The following is a 19,042-nucleotide window of genomic DNA, read 5'->3' on the forward strand; positions in this document are numbered from 1 at the left end:
AAATTCTAATTAATCTAATAGTTAATCCTAACGAAGGGTCGCGTCCCGTAACGTCGACTGTACCTCTTCCTAGAGATGCTGCCTGGCCTGCTGCGTTCACCAGCAACTTTTACGTGTGTTACTATAAATTCTAATGCTGAGATCACCAGGAGGAAAGAACTTGCATTTAGAAAGCGAAGTTGGGGGCATCAGCGCTCCGCGTAATTATATGTTATGGTTAAAAACAGTTCAATATATTTTTGAAGTGTTGACTGGTACATAATTGACGCCCTTTTAAACACGGTATTATAGGATCTTTATCTTCATATGGAACCGATCTCCGTTTCACAGCGCCTCGCCAATACCTGCGCGCTGTCCTTCTATAAGTCGGTATAAAGAACTGTTCAGCATTGGTAATTGTTACATTAGTCCAGTGAACACAAATCAGTTGAAAGTAGGAGTCCTAGACTTGGATTAGACTTGCCCCACGACTTTGTGAATTAGAATTAAGAAAGTTTATTTTTCAGGGTCGAGGTACTCCAGCGTAGACTGTAGGTTATATTCGGCAAAATTTGGAATTAATTACTAATAAACAGATATTAAAATTCTGGAGCAACAAACGATCCGCTGGATCAACTACACGGGTTGAATAGCATCAGTGTGGGATAGGGAGGGGGTGGATCAGGGGAGGCATATCGACATTTCCATTCGGAAAACTGTGGCAGGGTTTCAACAAATCCTCCCCCCTTCTCGCCCACCCCTACATATTCTGCTCCACCCGCTGAGTTCCCTCAGCAGACTGATACTCTGAACTCCAGCATATTCAGTTTCCTGTGTCTCTATTAGATTTCAGGTTCGGGAACCTCTCACCCGAATTCATAAAGATAGGGGCCATGTTTTCTTTTGCCGAGATTAACATTTCAGTTGTGAATGAAAATTGGAATGGTTTGTTCCTCAGCGTTTCCTATCAATCTATTCAAATATCAATACTCTGGCACACACTGCTAACGTCATTGACACCCACACAAACCATCACAGCTATAAAACAGAATTGGCTGCCATACGAAGGCATTTTCAAGCTGTACAGCAGTAAGTGCCGCTTACTCGTTTATTTTTGAGGCCAAGTCAGTCTGTGAGTATCAAAAGATTGTAACCTCCTAGTCATCAAATTTGTCTTGACGTTTTGTAAGAAATAATCCTTCTGATTTTCTTTCCAGCACTCTGATGCGCAGTCATGCTGAAAACGCAGGTTTTTACTTTCTGTCTAACTCTCTTCCTCGTGACTTCGGTCCACACAATCCCTCTGGAATCTAAGGATGCTTGGAAATCTTTGGAAAACCCAAGAAATAGAGAGTTGGTAAGGATTTAGGACTACGTTGGTTCTGTCGGTACAAAGTAACCGAACACAGGTATCTCTGGACGTAGTACTGTATAGAAAAAGGTTTTATTTTGACATTTGATGTATATTCGCAAATAGGCCGGGGAAATTACTCCGTAAAATTATCTTCAGGGCTATTTAATTATTTTTCATCAGTTTGCCGATTTATTTAGGGATATCTATGTTTCTTCAAAGGGATTAAAACGGGTGCAATGTTTTATTCTCGTTCACTGTCACACGGTCTCGTTCAGTTTAGTGGCTGCAAGAAAGTTTTCAGTTAGGAAGATGTTGAAACTCTGTCACCTGATGAAGCGTCTCCCATAAAGTGAGGGACATTAAACGTCTCACTTGCTCCAGATGGTAAAAGCTGCGTTGATGTAGTGAATGAATCCTCGGTGCTATGAGTATAATTTATTTCTCCAGCCCAGGTAGAGCAGCTGCTGTCGCTACAATGACGGGACGAGACAGTTTTAAATTTGTGACTTGTTTATTTTAGGAGCGTCGAGGTGAGGCAGTCAGTGGTAGATTTGTTATAAATTTGCTGAACACGTACAGTAGCTAGGGCGAGCAAGCAGCCTTTTGAGTGAGTGTGTTGGCTGCTGATTTCATGCCCCCGGTGGAAAGACCATAAGACCCAGAGGCAGCATCCTGCCATTTGACCCATCGAGTCTGCTCGCCATCCGATCCTGGCTGATTTAGTATCCCTCTCAAACCCATTCCTCTCTCCTATCCCCCTAACCTTTAGCACCCTTACTACTCAAGATCCTATCAACCTCCGCTCCAAATATATCTAACGACTTGGCCTCCACAGCCTTCTGTGGCAATGAATTTCACAGATTCACCGCCCTCTGGCCAAAGACATTTCTCCTCATCTCTGTTCTAAAGGGACGTCCTTCTCTTCCGAGGCTGTGCCTTCTGGTCCTAGATTCCTCCGCTCTAGGAAACATCCTCCCCACGTCCACTCTATCCAGACCTTTTAATATTCGATAGGTTTCAATGAGCTCGCCCCCTCCCCACACCTCATACTTTTAAACCCCAGCGAGGACAGGCCCAGAATCATCAAATGCCCCTCACGCATTAACTCTTTCATTCCCGGGAAGATTCTCGTGAACCGCCTTTTGACCCTTTCCAATTGCCATCAGGTCTACTTTAGCAGCTAATTGTAACGTGACAGAATTTCATCAGCTCATAATAACACTAAAACTTTGCAAGAGTATTTCACACAGGAAATGGCTGAAGGTATTCCGTTTCATTCCACGTCATCTTTTGATGGCAAACGTTTGCACTCTGATATGTCTAATTTGTCCCAATTTAATGAACCTATCGATCATTATTTCCTCATAAACATCAATCAGACAGTGAATGGTGCGACATAGACCATAATGTCATAATATATGGGAGCAGAATTAATCTATTCGGCCCAGCGAATCTGCTCCGCCATTTCATCATGGCAAATTTATTATCGATTCCAAGCCCTGTCTCCTGTCTTCTCTCCGTAACCTTCCATGCCTTGACTAATCAAGAACCCTATCAACCTCTGCTTTAAATATACTCATTGACTTGGCCTCCACAGCAGTGTGTGGCAATGAAATCTACAGATTCACTACCCTCTGGCCAAAGAATTCCTCCACTCTCTATTTTCAGGCTGTGCTTTCTAGTCCTAGACTCACTCACTATAGGAAACATCCTCCCCACGTCCACTCTATATAGGATTTTCAATATTCGATGTTTCAAAGAAATCCCCTCTCCCCCCATTCTTCTAAGTCTTGTAAATTCCAGCGAGTACAGGACCAGAGCCACAAAACGCTCCTCGTATGTTAATCAAGCAACACACATAAAAGTTGCTGGTGAACGCAGCAGGCCAGGCAGCATCTCTAGGAAGAGGTACAGTCGACGTTTCGGGCCGAGACCCTTCGTCAGGACTAACTGAAGGAAGAGCTAGTATGTTACTCTTATATGCTAGTTGAAGTGAATGCTAACATTGCATTTGCCTTCCTTACCAGTGACTCAATTTACAAGATAACCTTTAGGAAATCCTTCACAAGGTCTCCCAAATCGATTTTACTCTGATTTTCTCCCGTTTAGAAAATAGTCTACGCCTTTATTTCTTCTACCAAAGTGCATGGCCATATATGTCCCTACACTATATCCTATCTATCTGCCACATCCTTGCCTATTTTCCCAATCTATCTAAGTCCGTCTACAGACTCCCTGCTTCCTCAAAACTACCATCCTTTCCACCTATCTCCGTATCGTCCGCAGTCGTTGTCATGGAGCCATCATTTCCGTCATCCAAATCATTGACACGTAAGTGTAAAGAAGCGGTCCCAACCCCAAACCCTGCGGAACACCACTAGTCGTCGGAAGCCAACCTGAAAAGATCCCCTTCATTCACGCTGTTTGCCTCTTGCCAGACAGCCGATCGTCTATCCATGTAGGTATCTGCCGTGGTCTCTCGCTAAGCAGTGTCATGTCCGGCACTTTGTGAAAGGCCTTCTGAAAATTCAAGTACACAACATCCTCTGACTTTCCTTCGTCTATCCTGCCTGTTATTTCCTCAAAGAATCCCAACAGATTTGGTAGGCAACACTTAATAGTCAATGAACATGATCATAGTCTTAATGAGGAACTTTGGTTCTCTTTCCCCCCCAGTTTTTCCGAACGCTTCAAGCTTATTTTTCTGGCCGAGGGGTTGATGTTGGAAAGTTCTCCAAATCATTCCGAATGGACAACAGGAGACCAAATGTGGCAGCCTCTCTTTACCCGAACCATATCTCCTCAGCCTTTGCAGACTACGAAGGACAGAAAGATTCCTTTTCCGCTTTCTTGAAAGGATGACTACAACAAGATGGAATGCTGCCGCTGATGATCTCAGCAGTAGCCTGGATCAATAAAGTCAACATCTTTTTAATTTTTAAGTTCACATTCTCTTGTTTGCATTGTCTTTTATTTGTATTGATTTTTAAAAATCGAAGCGCCGCATTTCATGTAATACGGACTGGGCTTTAACTTATCAAGGGATGCTGCTTACTTTACGTTTAGATGGTCTTTGTCTTCATCTGATACTTTTAAATTCTCCTTCTGTCTTCAGCGATGCAAACTTTGCATCGTTTCAGTCTGACGTTTCACCGCAATGAAGGACGTATCTGGAATTATTCAACAATAGTTAAATAACCCAGGGTAAAATAAATGAATGTGTAAAATTATATGAAGGTGATTGTCTTTCTTACGTTTGCTTCCCTTACCTGCATCATAACAGACTATTTTTATCTTGAAAATAATATGAAAAACGTTGGTGGAGAATTTAGTGGTGAGATCACACGCAACAATGCCGGTCCATACAGTGAGGTAAAGTTAAGGGCTGAAAGCAGAATACTTACAGATACAATAAAATATCAAAGGCCCCCTGAATGAAGGAGTGAACCTCAGCAACTTTACAAGATAATGCCGAAAGAAAGAATTCATAGTCGGAATTTGGGGGCTGGGGTTGGATTAGGTAATATAGCCTCCTTTATCCGACAAAGTCAACTGGAAAAAAAATTTGTAAACTTTTCAAAGTGGCAAGGGTGAACCCACGGATTATGAAAATATCTGTTTCCACATACGGTTAATTGACATACTAAGCTTTTCCCGGTTAGGTGGTAAGTGCGAATTCACTCGCCTTCCCGGAAGAGCTAGAAATACCCAGCAGGCCAGGCAGCGTCCGGGGAAGAGAAGAAGTTAGCGGTTCAGGGTGCCGGCTCTTAATTAGATGAAGGGCCATTTTCCTGTTGATGGGCTATACGCCGAAAAAAGTTCAATTTCTTTCCATAGATGCTGCCTGATTTACGACGTGTTTCCAGCACTTCCTATTTTTATTTCCGATTTCTAGCATCAGCGGTATGGTGACTTCCAGTCATGGGTGTCCGTGGTGGCTGTGACCCATGATCGGATAGACTCGACCACTCCGACATACAGTACAACTTTATCCCACGTCACCGTCCGACAATGTTACCGAACGATTTCAATGCATTGTCGATGGATGAGCTTCATCAAACACTGAACAGCCTCGCTTGGCAACGTTGTCGACACTTGCAGGCAGCCTGCTCTTTCGCTGTGATTGATTACGGCTGCGTGCGGCTATGAGAGCATCAGAAGATGCACTAAATAACTATGGATACAACTGTGGAAAGAAAGAGAGAAAAAGATATAGACTGGAAATGCTCGGCGCGTCAAGCAGCGGCGACGGAGGGAGGGTGAGCATTCAGAAGAACTAACAAAGGCAATGTGGTCCAAGACAAAGATTTTCACGAACCTCGGTACATGTGACAGAAATAAACCAATTACTGTACTTCTTTTGATAGTTCTGTTTTCGCTACAGGTGAGAACACTATTAATGGTGGAAGTAAGATACCGTGACCGTTACCATTAGATCGAAATTCAGGAAGTATGGGTCATACATCACAATCTGTAGATTTCATAACTAGTGATATAAGGATCGATAAAAGGAATATGCGAACTGATTTTCCAAGGGATTACTTTGGAATAGAAAGATCAAATCCAGTCTTCAGTTGCAGCAGCATTGGACAAAGTGGATGAAACAGGATTCACAACTGTAATTCAGTTTTCATTGTACAGTCCGAAATGGTTACCTTAATTTGAAATTACACTTTAACATCATGTACAATTAAGTATCAAGCAGCCTGCATTTTGGGTTGAAGAATGCTGAGCTGGTGGCGCCGTAGGTGTGTTTCCCAAGACAGGAGCAAAGATTCGAGTTGCCATTGCGCCTTTTCTGACGACACGTGACCAAAGGAACCCCGATGACCAGAGTATCCAGCAATGATTCCGGTTAAACTGATCATGGCGGGGTTAATGTTCCGTATGAGACCTCTAGTCTTCTTCATTCAAACCTATCACAACAACCTTAGGTGTTTTTTTTGCCTTACCGCTTAAATAAAACCACACAATGAAATAAAATGATTAAAATTCAAAGGGCTTTTAAGGGGTTTTTATTTAGCAGATGGACACTAGCAATACTGTTCATCAGGTTTGTCTAAAAGCTATTTTGTAGAATAAACCAATCCTATTCTTCCCTCCTTGTGGTTGGAAAAAATAGGATTGTTTTATATGACAAGAATGACACAGATTGACACACTGAAGATTTTACTTGTAAAGCAAAATCAACTGAGTTTACACTAAATGGGAAACACGGATTAAGCGAAACACCAATTAAGCGAAAACCGTTCTCATTAAGTTTAATTGCCACACAACACATTTCCTCACTGAGCGCAAGAGGAAAGATATAATGCTTTGAATATTTGCTTATCTTACAATCTATTATCTAACACAAACAATAGTTGGAAAACCTATGAGAGTTATCAAAGACTTTAGCCAGTTATAATAGAGGGGACCTATTGGCAGGGCGTAGAAATGATGCTAAGTACTGAAGATGGAGATTCAAGAGTGTACAGAAAGAGAGACTGGACGGAAAAAGTGCTGATATCTATGGAAGGAAATCTGGATTTAATCATAAAGGGGTAAAGAAGGATTGTCGTCAAGCACGCAGACTCTCTGCTGAAGGATCTCGGCTGCGCTACGCTTCCCAAAAAAAAACAAGATTTGCCAGAAACATTCAGCGGGCTGTGTATCATCTGCAGATAGAGAAACACCAATAACATTTGGATTGAAGCCCTTTTGTCAAAATTGTGACCGGGAGAAAACCAATTTAAGTTATAGACATCACGGAGAAGGACAAAAGGGCTAATTGTTTCTGAGTCAGGCCTGGGTTGTTGTGAAAATAATCTATTGTCAGAGTGAATACATTACTGAGCAGAATTAGAGAGAGAAAGAAAAAGAGCACAGTGTATACGAGGACAATTAGAGAAAGAAAGGTAGGAAAAGCAAAACGTGGTGTAAAAGCTGTGAAATTGGGAGTTGTAGGTAATGTCCAGCAGGCCAGATGATGCCAGAGGCGACATAAAAAAAGGAAATATTACAGATAGATGGCTTATAGAGGAAATTACAAGCCCTAATACAGGCAGAAATAGTAACACCACTGTAGGAGTCAATACTGAATTTGGAAGGCTGCAGTGTTCCCAGTCAAAAAACAAAACTTGTCTCGGCCTTGTTTTTTTTTGTTGTTTTAAATGTAGAAGGTCACTTGTGTTTAGATCGGAACGGGGGTGGGATAGAGAATTAAAGCAGCAGGCAGCAAGGTCAAGATCACTTGTGCAGATACTCCTTACCTTGTCACGCAACCCATGTTTGTTCTCTTCCAATGTAGAGAACACACTGTGTGCACCAAATACAACACCCTAGGGGAAGTACAGGCGAATTGCTGCTTCACTCAGAAGGATTGTTTGAGTGTCTGGATAGTGAGAAGGGAGGTCTTAGTAACAGAGGGTTGTATCTCCTGAAGTTGCATTGGAAAGTGCATTACGAAGGGTGGTTGGAAGACTTGGAAGAGTGGACCAGAAAGGAATAGTCAATTTGGAAAGCTCAGGGGAGAGGAATATGTGTCAGATGATGGAATCTTGTTGAATGTGCCGGAAATTGCGGAAGATAGCCCGTTGATTGAGGTGGTAAGTGGGAAAGGGTGCTCCGTTCTTGCCCTGTTCGGCAGAAGCAGGAGTGAGAGCTGAGGTGAGGGAAATACACAATGTGCAGTCAGGCACTATGTCAGCCGTACGAGATGGTAAATTGTGGCTCAGGACAAAGAAGGACCATGTCAGAGGCATCAGTGGAGAAGGGGTTGTTAGGATGGTGGGAAGAAATGTAGTCAAGAGCCCTGCGGGGTCTGTGGGCTTTAACAGATGTTTGTCACTAGCATCTCTTGAGGTAGAGATGGAGAAATGCATGAATGGAAGAGTCAGAGATGGACCGCCTGACGGTGAGAGAGGGTGGAAATTGGCAGTAGATGTAATTACATTTCAGATCTCCATAAGTGCAAAGAGCAGCACAAATAAGATCATTGATAGACCAAAAAATAAAATAAAAGGACCGATTTGGACTGAGACAAAATCTGTCCCATTGCTCAAATAAAAAGAGATTAGCATAAGCTCCCACAGCCACAATATCAAGCCGGCACTGGAGGACTCGGGACAGCGCACTCTGCTGTCCGCCCGACGACCCCAGGACACTTCAGCCAGTCCAGCTTGCAGGCTGCTCTGCCGTACCACCCCCAACAAATGTGTCACAAGTGGGACCAGAGGAGCAAACACTAGATCACTCTTGCATCACCACCAAGAACTCTTACCGTGCAAGTTCGTGCCCGCCCATTGGCAAATCGGATCACCTGAGTGTACTTAGGTTCCCAGCGTATAGGCAGGAACTGGGCGCCGCAGCACCAGCCACGATGACCATGAGGGTATGGTCAAGGGAGTTCGAAGAGCGTTTACATGATTGCTTTCAATCGGTAGGCTGGGCCATATGCAGAGATTCATCTCCGGATCTGAATGAATACTGCACTCCGTCACCGACTTATATCAAGACTTACGTGGACGAGTGTGTGCTTGCGAGAACGAACAGACTTTCCCGAAACCAGAAGATCCCGATGAATATGGAGATTTGCGGTCTGGTGAGAACTAGATCTGTGGCGTTCAAGCCCGTGATCCAGAATCCTACAGGTATAAACTACGGAAGGGCATTGCAAAAGGGCAACTCCATGTGACATTCCATGAGACACAATCGGATGCATGACAATTGTGGCAGGGTTTTCGGGTTACTTCCTATAAGGCGAAACCTAACAGTACAAACACGAATGATGCTTCACTCTCTGATGTGCTCAATGCCTTCCATAATCGTCCATAACGCTTTCAAATGCAGAATGGAACTACACCTGTGCGAATCCGCACAGCATTCGGTGACCTCGTGATTTCTGTGCTGGAGGCCGTCAGGGTCGCCAGGGTCCAAAGGCATACAATACCTGGCTGGGCACCGAAAGCCTGTGCCGACCAACTGACAGGAGTGTTCAAGTATCTTGTACCTCTCATTGCTGCAGTCTGAGGCTCGCACCGGCTCCAAAAAGGTAACCATCCTACCGACGCCCAGGAAGAGCAGGGAGCTCAATTATGGTCATGTTTATATCTTTGCATGCATTGAAAGTGAGAAGGGGTAGGTTCTTCTTTTACTCAGAGTGGTGGATGCCTGGAATGCACTACCTGGTAAGGTGGTACAGTCAAATACATTAGAGGCTTTTAAGAGTCGTTTAGATGGGCACATTGATGTAAGGAAGATGGAGAGATAAGGACTTTGTCATTTCTAAATGATAATAAACGGGGACTGAGTGTCTTCATAATCTAATCTAATCTAATCTTTCTGTAGGTAGAAGTGATTAGTGTTTGGGTGTATTTGATTTGCTTTTTAGTTGGTTTGGCACAACATTGTTCCTGTTCCTGTGCTGTACTATCCTGTGTTCTAGTGTTCTCACAAAACAACAAATTTCACCTCATATAAATCAATGAAATTAAACCTGATTGTGATTCTGACTCCTTTGATCCAGAGACAATAATTGATCATAAATGTAGGAACAGGCATAGGAGTGTGTTGATGAAAGGGAACTGTTTAGGCTTCTGGTCAAAGAAGTGGACAGCCCTCAAACCATTCTACAGTGGAGCAGAGGTGTAGAAGGATCTAGATAGATGTAGATATCAATGATGAATATGAATGAATTAGAACCACGGACTTGAAAACTACCAATCTTGTGGAAGGAACAGAAACATGTGAGAGAGGATCAAGTCACAGTAGGAAGAAACATACTCAGTGAGGCAAGAGCAGAGTGGACAGTCCTGCCTGAGATCTTGGATAGGAGGTAGAAGAGAGCCAAATAGTCTAAGATACTACAAGCCTAAAGACTGTGTTAGGGAAGAACTACTGAGAAAATATCTGAGGGAGGCAATGCCCGACTTTTGGAGGTTGGGTTGTGTTAAGCTTTGTGGCAGCTTTGATTAAAATGTTAGGGATGGGTCCTACTGAATAGAGTACTTTAAGTTCAGAAGGGCCTTATCTGGAGTGAACAAAGGGAATAAAAACTTTAAGGCAGCCAAAGACACCAGTTCTGATGAAGGGTTTTGACCTGAAATGTTATTGCACTGTTAAGAGAAGAGGGTGAGATATCCAGTGCCCTGTCCTTAAGCAATTGACCTAGCAACATATTTCTGGTTGTGGGTACTTTTGGGTGTAAATTTAAATCTGCATTTCCTCAATCACTGTCCACATATGAAACATTGAAATTGTATGGAAGGTCTGTTCGGATATCTTGAATTTGAGGAAGAATTCCATAAATATAAATTGTTTCATTCCCCACCTCCTCATCGCAGGACTGCTGGGTACAGGCAAAATGCACGGCCCACATTCTGAAAACAAATTTAGAGAAATTATTAATAGTTCAAGTATCTTCAATCCACCTACAGATTTTCATTAATTTGTTCAACAGTCTGTGCATAATTCTATTATTTTACTTGTTCTAACGTTTTAGATTTACATTATATTAATTAATTTTCAATATAAAGCACAGGATATTGTATCAAAATTGTATGACACAGATGTTTTAATAAATGAGCAATAATCATAAATTATTTTACAAATTTCTTCCGACAGCAGTATTTTAAAGTCCCACGAATGCATCATGTATCGAAGATTACCGAAGTGGACGGAATTGTGAGGAGAATGAAGATTCTCTCTCGGAACGAAATCAAGATGCAAAATCTCCACCGGACTGTGTACATGAACGGACCGAGTCGGTCCGCCCTGTAATTATTCCGGCTCAGGTGGAAAATGTCGGGCTTCAGTCCCGAGCTCATCGACTATTTAGAAGGAAAAATCTCCTTCGAGGAATTTGAGCGGCTCCGTGAGGAGAGAAAGGCGCGGGAGCGGGTGAGGGAGAGAGAACAGTAGACTTTGTGCTTTGAGCACAATATCGCACACAACACGGAGACAGGCCTTTAGATCCACTGAATCCGCGATCACCAGCAACCTCCCCCCCCCCCGCCCCATTTGTTTTACCCATTCAAGGGACGTGGGCTTCACAGGTGGATCCAGCGCTTAAATGCCCTTCAGAAAATGGTGTCAAGCTGCCTTCTTGGCTGCAGTGCTGGAGATGAGGGTGTACCCGTAATGTTCAATACTAATCCTGTTGCTTTAAAAAAAAACGAATTTCCCCTCGGAGGCGAACCCCTGGCTTGGGGAAACGAGAATAACTGCAGCACTAGCAGCACACGGTTCATAATTTTGGAAGGAAAGAGCAGGTTTATCTCCCAGTCACTGCTGATTGAAAGAATGGTGTGATCTCTCACTCCCCGGCTCGGTGGAGTGACCAAGCTTAGAGAGTCGCTTGCCTCTCAGATGAACACAACGTCACTACGGTAGTAAACCTCAGTTTAGATACTTGCAGTGGTTGCTGGAGTGGTACTTGAACTCCATCTCCTGCCTCGGTGATGAGGTTTCTTCTAGGGAGTGAAGAGGGCATGTGAATAGATGAACATCGGCATTAGTGTAATTGATGTCAAAGACCATACATTCCTGCTTCCTGCGTCTCTGAGCAGGTGCACCTGGCAAGTAGCCCAGCCACAAAGTGGGCATATACTGCCCCTCTGTCAGAAACTGATAAATACATGTACTCATTCTTCAAATTAGTTTTCTGGACCTTTCTACATTATGAATCTGAATCAGATTTATTATCACTGACGTACAGTATATTAGATTAGATTATGAGGACACACAGTCCTCTTATTGTCATTTAGTATATCATGAAATTTGTTGTTTGGTGGCAGCAATACAGTGCAAGACATAAAATGATGATACATTATCAAAAAGTAAATAAATAATGCAAAAGGGAAATAAGGAGGTAGTGTTCATCGACCATTCTGAAATCTGACAGTAGAGGGGAAAAGCTGTTCCTAAAAACACTAGATATGGCTCCAGTACCTTCCCTTCAACGGCAGTAATGAGAGGAGAGCATGTTCTCGATGGTGAGGGTCCTTCATGATGGATGCCACTGTCTTGCGGCACCATGGTGGGAAGGGTTATATCTGTGTTGGTGATGATTGAATGCACAATCCTCTGCAAACTCTGCGGTCATGTGTATTGGTTAAGACTTGATCTAAATTCTCTGTTGTTCCTTTTGAGCGTTTGAGTTATAGCAAAATAGTTACCATATAAAAATATTTGTATTGTCTTTCTAGAAAAAAATCTCTGGTGGCAATTTAGTACATGTTTGTAATAAGAGGACATGAGAAATCACTGGCTCTGAACGCATCATATCAATCACCACTACGTGTTACACAAAATACTCCTGTTGTTGATTTGAAGCAGACCATTTCTCTGTGGAATATTCTTATTGTCTTTGCTCAAGATAGTTGAAAGCATGTGCAATGCTTCAACTTTTATGATGGCCCTTTTCCCTATCAAATATTTTAACTTATTAAGAGTATCTTTTCGTTTGATGAGAAGGAGCCTTGTTTCTGGTAGAAGAAAATACTGTGGAATAAAACGAATGGCATTTCTGTGGCATTTTTTAACTGCACCATTCAAACCTTTAAAAGTTTTTTCATTTTTATTATTGGTATAACATAATGAGTGCACAATTCTTTTGCTTATCTTAGGAAGCCACAGGTGGTGGGGTAACTGAAGATGAAGGAGAAACCACAGCAGCAGAAGATGTTGATGTCCCATCCAGGCCTTCACACAGTCGAACCAAACAAGGGGCAGATGATTCAGGTATACGATTCATCTGATGTAGGAAAGGGTTGGCTAGTATTTCTACTTTTTAAGAAAAACAGGCATCTGTCAACGCTGTAAAATAGATGGTTTGAAGAAAAATTTTAAATATTGAAGTTTATAGCTAAAGTTGTGTATTTTAATCAGGTGAGAGCTTTCATGTATACAAATAATTCATATTGTTATCTTGAAATGTAGACACTGGTGTCAACCTAGTGGAAAAAGTCCCAGACCAATTTCCGTCATTTCTCAGATATGGACTGAGTGCAAAGAAGTTAGCAAAAAAGTAATTTAGAATAGCGTTAGAAGTATAAAATGGCAGATGTTTCAATAATATCTGATAACTGACATATAGGGAAATGAAATTCTCTTGAAGAAGCTACATTTCCAATAACAACACACACAAAATGCTGGAGGAACTCAGCACGTCAGCTGCATCTATGGAAATGAATAGATATTCGATATTTCGGAATGAGACCCCTCTCCCGGACTGAGATGGAAGGGGGAAGCATTTTCTATAGTCTGTTACACTGAATGTTATAAACCACATTAAGGAATTATGGTAACTTTTTGACTTTTATTTAAAGTTATAAATAGAAAACGTGACATATTGCATTTTTTGGTTTTGCAGAGGAAACCTCTGATGGTGTAAGCAAGTCTGTTCATCGAGTTTTTGCTTCAATGTTTGGTGATCATGTAAGTGATGACGATGACGAGGAGCATGAACAAAATGAACAGCTCTCTGCTGGAGATGTTTTTGCCTTGGAGATGGAGCTGCAACGAGAACACAAGAAAATGCAAAGGGTGAGCAGTTTCACAATGCTTCCAGCACAGAAATTGGCTGAATGAGTCAATTACTTTTGTCCAGTTCTTGAATACTTTCTTTTTCTCTTCATTACGATTTGCAACAAATTTTCTCTGACTGAGCAGTTCAGTAGTTTCAGTTGTCTTATGAATCAGAAGTTATTGGGAGTATACTCTTACTGACAAGTTGGGGGTGAATGTTTTTTTATAGATTTTACAAAATAAATGATCCAACCTACTGGATATAGAATCTTGTAAACAGAAAAGGTCAGTTTAAAAAAACCTTGTTCTTGCTGTGCTTTAAAATGTAACACATAACGGTTAGAAGTTCTTCAATTCCCACCTCTAGCCAGATGATTTAATAGTGTAAACTGAATTTCGTAGAACTGGAATGAGCTTAGTCTAAATGTTTTGCACTTTGGATACTAGAGTATATTCTTCTGACTGTTGTGCATAATGTTACTATTATTCACTGGCTTTGGCTCAACTTGATTTAGTGCCTGTAATAGTTTAACACAGTTGACCGTAGGTGTGAAGATAAGCAGGACTAAGTAAGAAGCATAGTGGGTATTCATTGGTTATGAATTTGTTTAGACTGGAGCAGTAGAGCTATTTGAAGAGATATGTTCTATTGTTAAGCAAAGGTTTAGTTATTGTGTATGGCCCAGGTTGAGAACATCTGTCAGTTTATGGTGTAGCCAAGGCAGTAAGATCAAATTTCTGAGGAGCTGTTGATGCAAGATTTTTGGGGTTATCAGGATGATACGGTTCATAAGTTATTTTCCTAAGCAAGATGGAAATTAGGGCTAGGCCAAAGCAAAAGACACACAAATATTTACTAAGAAGCTCACTGTGCATTATAACTGCCTTGGTGCCAGTCCACATGGCACTGAGGATTTAGATCCATTGCTCAGATTCAAGTAGACAGATATTAACCATTTATTACCACTCATGTAACAGTCAGAGAAGTTTAATTTATGCTAAAGCCCATAAGATGGCATTCATGGATCCATGTACGTCCATACATCTCTGTATTTCACAACATTATTTTAATTCATTTCTGGCATGTACTGCCAGCAAATCCAGCACTTATTGCCCATTCCTAATTGCCCTTGAGAAGCTGGTAGCCAATTGTCTTCCTGATCTGCTGTAGTTCTTGTGGCGAAGCTATGTTCACAGTGTTGTTGGGTAGTGAGTTCCAGGAATATATTTCCAAGTCAGAACAGTTTTCGTCCTGCAGTGGGACCTGCAGAGAGTGGAGTTTCCATTCATCTGTTGCTTTTGTCTTTCTTGGTAGTAAAGTTGCAGGTTTGGGTCATGATATTGAAATAGCCCAGGCAGGGATTTTGCAGATGATATATACTTTAGCCGTTGTACATCAGTGGCAGAGGGAATAAATATTTAGCATGGTGGTTGTGTGCGAATTAAATAGAATGCTTTGTCTCAGATGGTGGATGATCCTCTTGAAATTTGTTGAGGCTACAGTCGTCTGGGCAAGTAGAATAGATATTATCAAATTCCTGACCTCTTCCTAAGAGAGGTAGAAAGGTCTTAAGGTGTCAGGGGGCAGAGGCACGTCACCAGCTGTGAGATACCCAGCCTCTGACTCATCAGCAGAATAGCAAATTTGTTCAATTGAGTGGGCAAGGACCATAAAAATTGACCATGTATGTTTGTGGTGCATAGCTTTAGCTGGTATGAGGGTTTATGATGACTTAAAGCAGAGCAGAAAGCTTGAATGACTCCTTAGTGGTATTCCATTTCGGGAGTAAGTTAATCTCATTTCACATAATTTGACAAATATTAATATTTGATTTTGCTAATTGAATGTCACAAGAACTTAGGTATGACACATATTCTTTTCAGATGTAAAAAGTAATACATTATATGCTGGTAACTACATTAAGTACTAAAATTCAACTTGATAGCCAGTGTCTGCAATAAGTGCTATAGAGCGTGGACATGTCATCCATATGCCTCATACTTTATTATCATCAGTACTGTGGAATACTTCTGACTTTAGTTTGGAATTTATAAACCTCTAATGTTATTTGAAATATTTCTTTGAAGTACTGCCTTTGAGTCACCTAGATATAATTACTCTTTGTTTTGTAAATATTTAACATCAATAAAATGAGAAAATACTACAGTTTTGGGTACGTCATTAGGGCAGATCATTTGCAGTAAATTTTACATTATGAATTTTGTTCTGGATAACTTTGCTGGCTCTATCTCATTAGGAATATAGATACATGATGAAGGTTTTAGAGTGACATAGATGATTCTAGATAATTTGTTATGAGGAAAATTTGTTGAAATTTTATTTTCTTCTTTTCATTCTAGTTTATAGTTCTAGAACAAAATGCCTAGAAAAGGGCTGATATAATTTAGAATTAATAAAAGATAGTGAAATGCTTCAAGAAAGTCTTAAGTTGAAACAGAAAATTTCTCATAACCTAGTGGAAATCTTGAATCACTTCCCAGAGAAGACATTTGACTTGGGGTCATTTTAAATCATGGAAATCAAAAGAGACGTAATTCATTTATAAATCTAATTTTGTGACTTTTTCCTCTCTGGAGAATAGGTAAAGAAACTAGGTTTAGGGAATGGTTGGTGAAAGAGTATCATGTCTAAATCCATGATATCGAATAAAATGGAATGACGTTAACAGATCAAATGGGCATGCTTCAACTGTGAACCTGATATAGTACACTGTTACATTTGAAACAGAGGGAACTTAACAGTAATCTATTTTTTTCTTACCATTCTTCCACTGTTAGGAGAGGCGACCTCGAAGTAAACTCCCTAAAGCTTTGAGAGGTCTCATGGGAGAAGCTAACATCAGGTTTGCGCGAGGAGACCGTGAAGAGGCTGTGATGATGTGTATGGAAATCATCAGACAAGGTATTACAGTGCTTGGTTTATCATCTTGTTGGAAAGTCGAACCCTACTCTATATAGCTGTAGATCCTGAAACTTATTGAAAATGCACCAAGGAGTATATTATAAAAAATGTTCAGAGTGTTGTGATCATCAATAAAATATTGTTGTCATTTGAGAGGTTTTACACAACTTTCTTAGGTTTTTATTCTGCGGAATTTGTTGAGTTTGCTTGTCTTTTTTCTCAATATTCTGCAAAATTTGGAATTGGAATTGCTTTATTATTGTCACACGTACCAAGGTACAGTGAGTAAAAAGCTTGTCTTACATACTACTCATACAGATCAATTCATTACACGGTGCATTGAGGTAGTACAAAATACTAAGTGAATGCAGAAAAAAGTGTAGCAGCTACAGAAAAAGTGCTAACAGGTTGACAAGAAGGTGCAAAATCATAATGAGGTGGCTTGTGAGATGAAGAGTCCATTTTTTCATACTAGGGAAGCACTCAGTCGTCTTATAACAGCGGGGTAGAAGCTGTACTTGAGCCTGGGTGGTACGTACTTTTAAGTTCTTTGTATCTTCTGCCTGATGGGCGAGGGCTGAAGAGAGAATGACCAGGTGGGTGGGGTATTTGATTATGCTGGCTGCTTTACTGAGGCAGTGAGAAGTATAGACAATATATGAAGTATATGAATTTTGTTCTATACTCATTGGCACAGTGACTTTACAAGTGAATACCATACTCAAGTATTGAATTATAAACAATTGAGTTAACTGATGTGACAACAAGCACTGGTTAAGCAGAACACTATTCAGTCCTGAATGCCTTGTTACATATTGATAATGGATCCTTGAGGCAGTGCAGAGCAAAACCACATGACAAATGTCTATGGTAGTAGGTCAGTACTTTTAAGACAGACTGAGGCAATGGGCTTTTCAGGTTGTCAGTAGGAACGAAATTTTAACAAATGTAATGGAGATAAAAGTAAGGAAATTGTTTAAGAACTCTCTGAATTACTAGTAAGTGGTTGGAATAGGAATGATATTTTGAAGCCTTTTGGTAAAAGAGAAAGGCAGATTATATTATTTTTCAAAACCGTAACTATAGTGCATTATATGCATTTGCTTTAATGACAACTTGCACTTACAGATTTTGTTTTGTAACAAAAAATGTTGTATGTACTTCACGTTTTATTAGCGATCAAAATTTGACACTGCATTTTGAGATATCAAGTTAGAGGGCCAGTAAAGAAAAGAGTTTGAATTGTTATGTACCCCGTAACTGGGTTGCCAAACCAGCAGAAATGGATCACTCAGTTGGAGTCTGGATTACTAGAACTAAGAAAGTTTTATTAAAGAAACAAGCAACACAGTCATCGAAAGGATAATAAATGCAACAGTTCAGCAATGATAAACACACACGTGCACAGAATTAAGATAACAGCATCAATCAAGCTCTATTGTTGTCTAGGGGTAAATGACCAATTTCGAAGTGACACAAAAGTCCAGTTCGATTTAATAGTTCAGTTCGCAGTAATCGTTGCCATGGCGATGGACAACGTGGGGGGAGGGAGAGAGAGAACGGGAACGACTGATCATTCAGACACGGCTTCCACTCACAGACCGGCGATATGGCTCACAAGCAGCTTTCGGGCAGGTCCTTGGTGATGTCACCTGAGGTCACCGACTGTGACCCCTCCTCCAGATGCGGTCGATCCTCTGCAGTGAACCTGGCACCCAAACGAGGGTGGACACACACCGGGTTCCCGCTGATTGTACCTTTCCACCCTGTGCGTTTAAGGTCCGGTACTTCCCACCGACTCGTGAGAGGTGCACTGCTTCCAGGGTCTCGTTACCTCAGGTGTCATGTGTCCTGCCTTAGCGAACCTGTCCCTTTTTATCCCCCTGCTGGGGTATCGCCTGTCCATCACTTCAAACAGTTCAGGGTTCAAAGGGGGAGCCGCTCCAGACAGCTCTCTCCCCCGTCCCTTCATTACACATCTCCAGATGTTGTTTCATTGTGTTCCTTATCTCTCTCTTGAAGACAGGTGGCAGACCACTGCTGATCACACAGGACAGCTAACATCTTATCTATGTGTATTCTCGTCACACTTCCCCCCTTTAAGGATTTTTACCGGGAGGTAAAAATTACAAACATGAATACATTATTTGATACACGCACAAATATACATCTTTATCAGCTATTTGGCTAACACAGCGAGTTTGAAGTTGTCAACACCTTGACAGACAGTCATCGCATTTTCTGTTCCTTTTACATGTGTTATTAATAATCCCTTAGAC

At 41.2% G+C, this 19,042-nt stretch overlaps 2 protein-coding genes across 2 annotated transcripts in view; both read left to right on the forward strand.

Moving 5' to 3' along the window:
- Positions 1–1,213: 1,213 nt before the first annotated feature.
- On the forward strand, positions 1,214–4,195 carry LOC140198617 (uncharacterized protein C2orf66 homolog). The gene is made up of 2 exons (XM_072259618.1): positions 1,214–1,336; positions 4,010–4,195. The coding sequence occupies exons 1-2, from the start codon at positions 1,214–1,216 to the stop codon at positions 4,193–4,195; spliced, it is 309 nt and encodes a 102-aa protein (XP_072115719.1).
- Positions 4,196–11,070: 6,875 nt separating this feature from the next.
- gtf3c3 (general transcription factor IIIC, polypeptide 3) overlaps positions 11,071–19,042 on the forward strand; it is a 52,070-nt gene continuing 44,098 nt past the window's right edge. The window contains exons 1-4 of the mRNA XM_072261630.1: positions 11,071–11,212; positions 12,940–13,054; positions 13,686–13,858; positions 16,640–16,763. Of these exons, the coding sequence (XP_072117731.1) occupies positions 11,114–11,212; positions 12,940–13,054; positions 13,686–13,858; positions 16,640–16,763 (511 nt within the window). The 5' untranslated portion in view covers positions 11,071–11,113. The remainder of the gene's footprint in view (positions 11,213–12,939; positions 13,055–13,685; positions 13,859–16,639; positions 16,764–19,042) is intronic.

Source organism: Mobula birostris, chromosome 6 (assembly GCF_030028105.1).
Source record: "Mobula birostris isolate sMobBir1 chromosome 6, sMobBir1.hap1, whole genome shotgun sequence".
NCBI classification, from domain to species: domain Eukaryota; kingdom Metazoa; phylum Chordata; class Chondrichthyes; order Myliobatiformes; family Myliobatidae; genus Mobula; species Mobula birostris.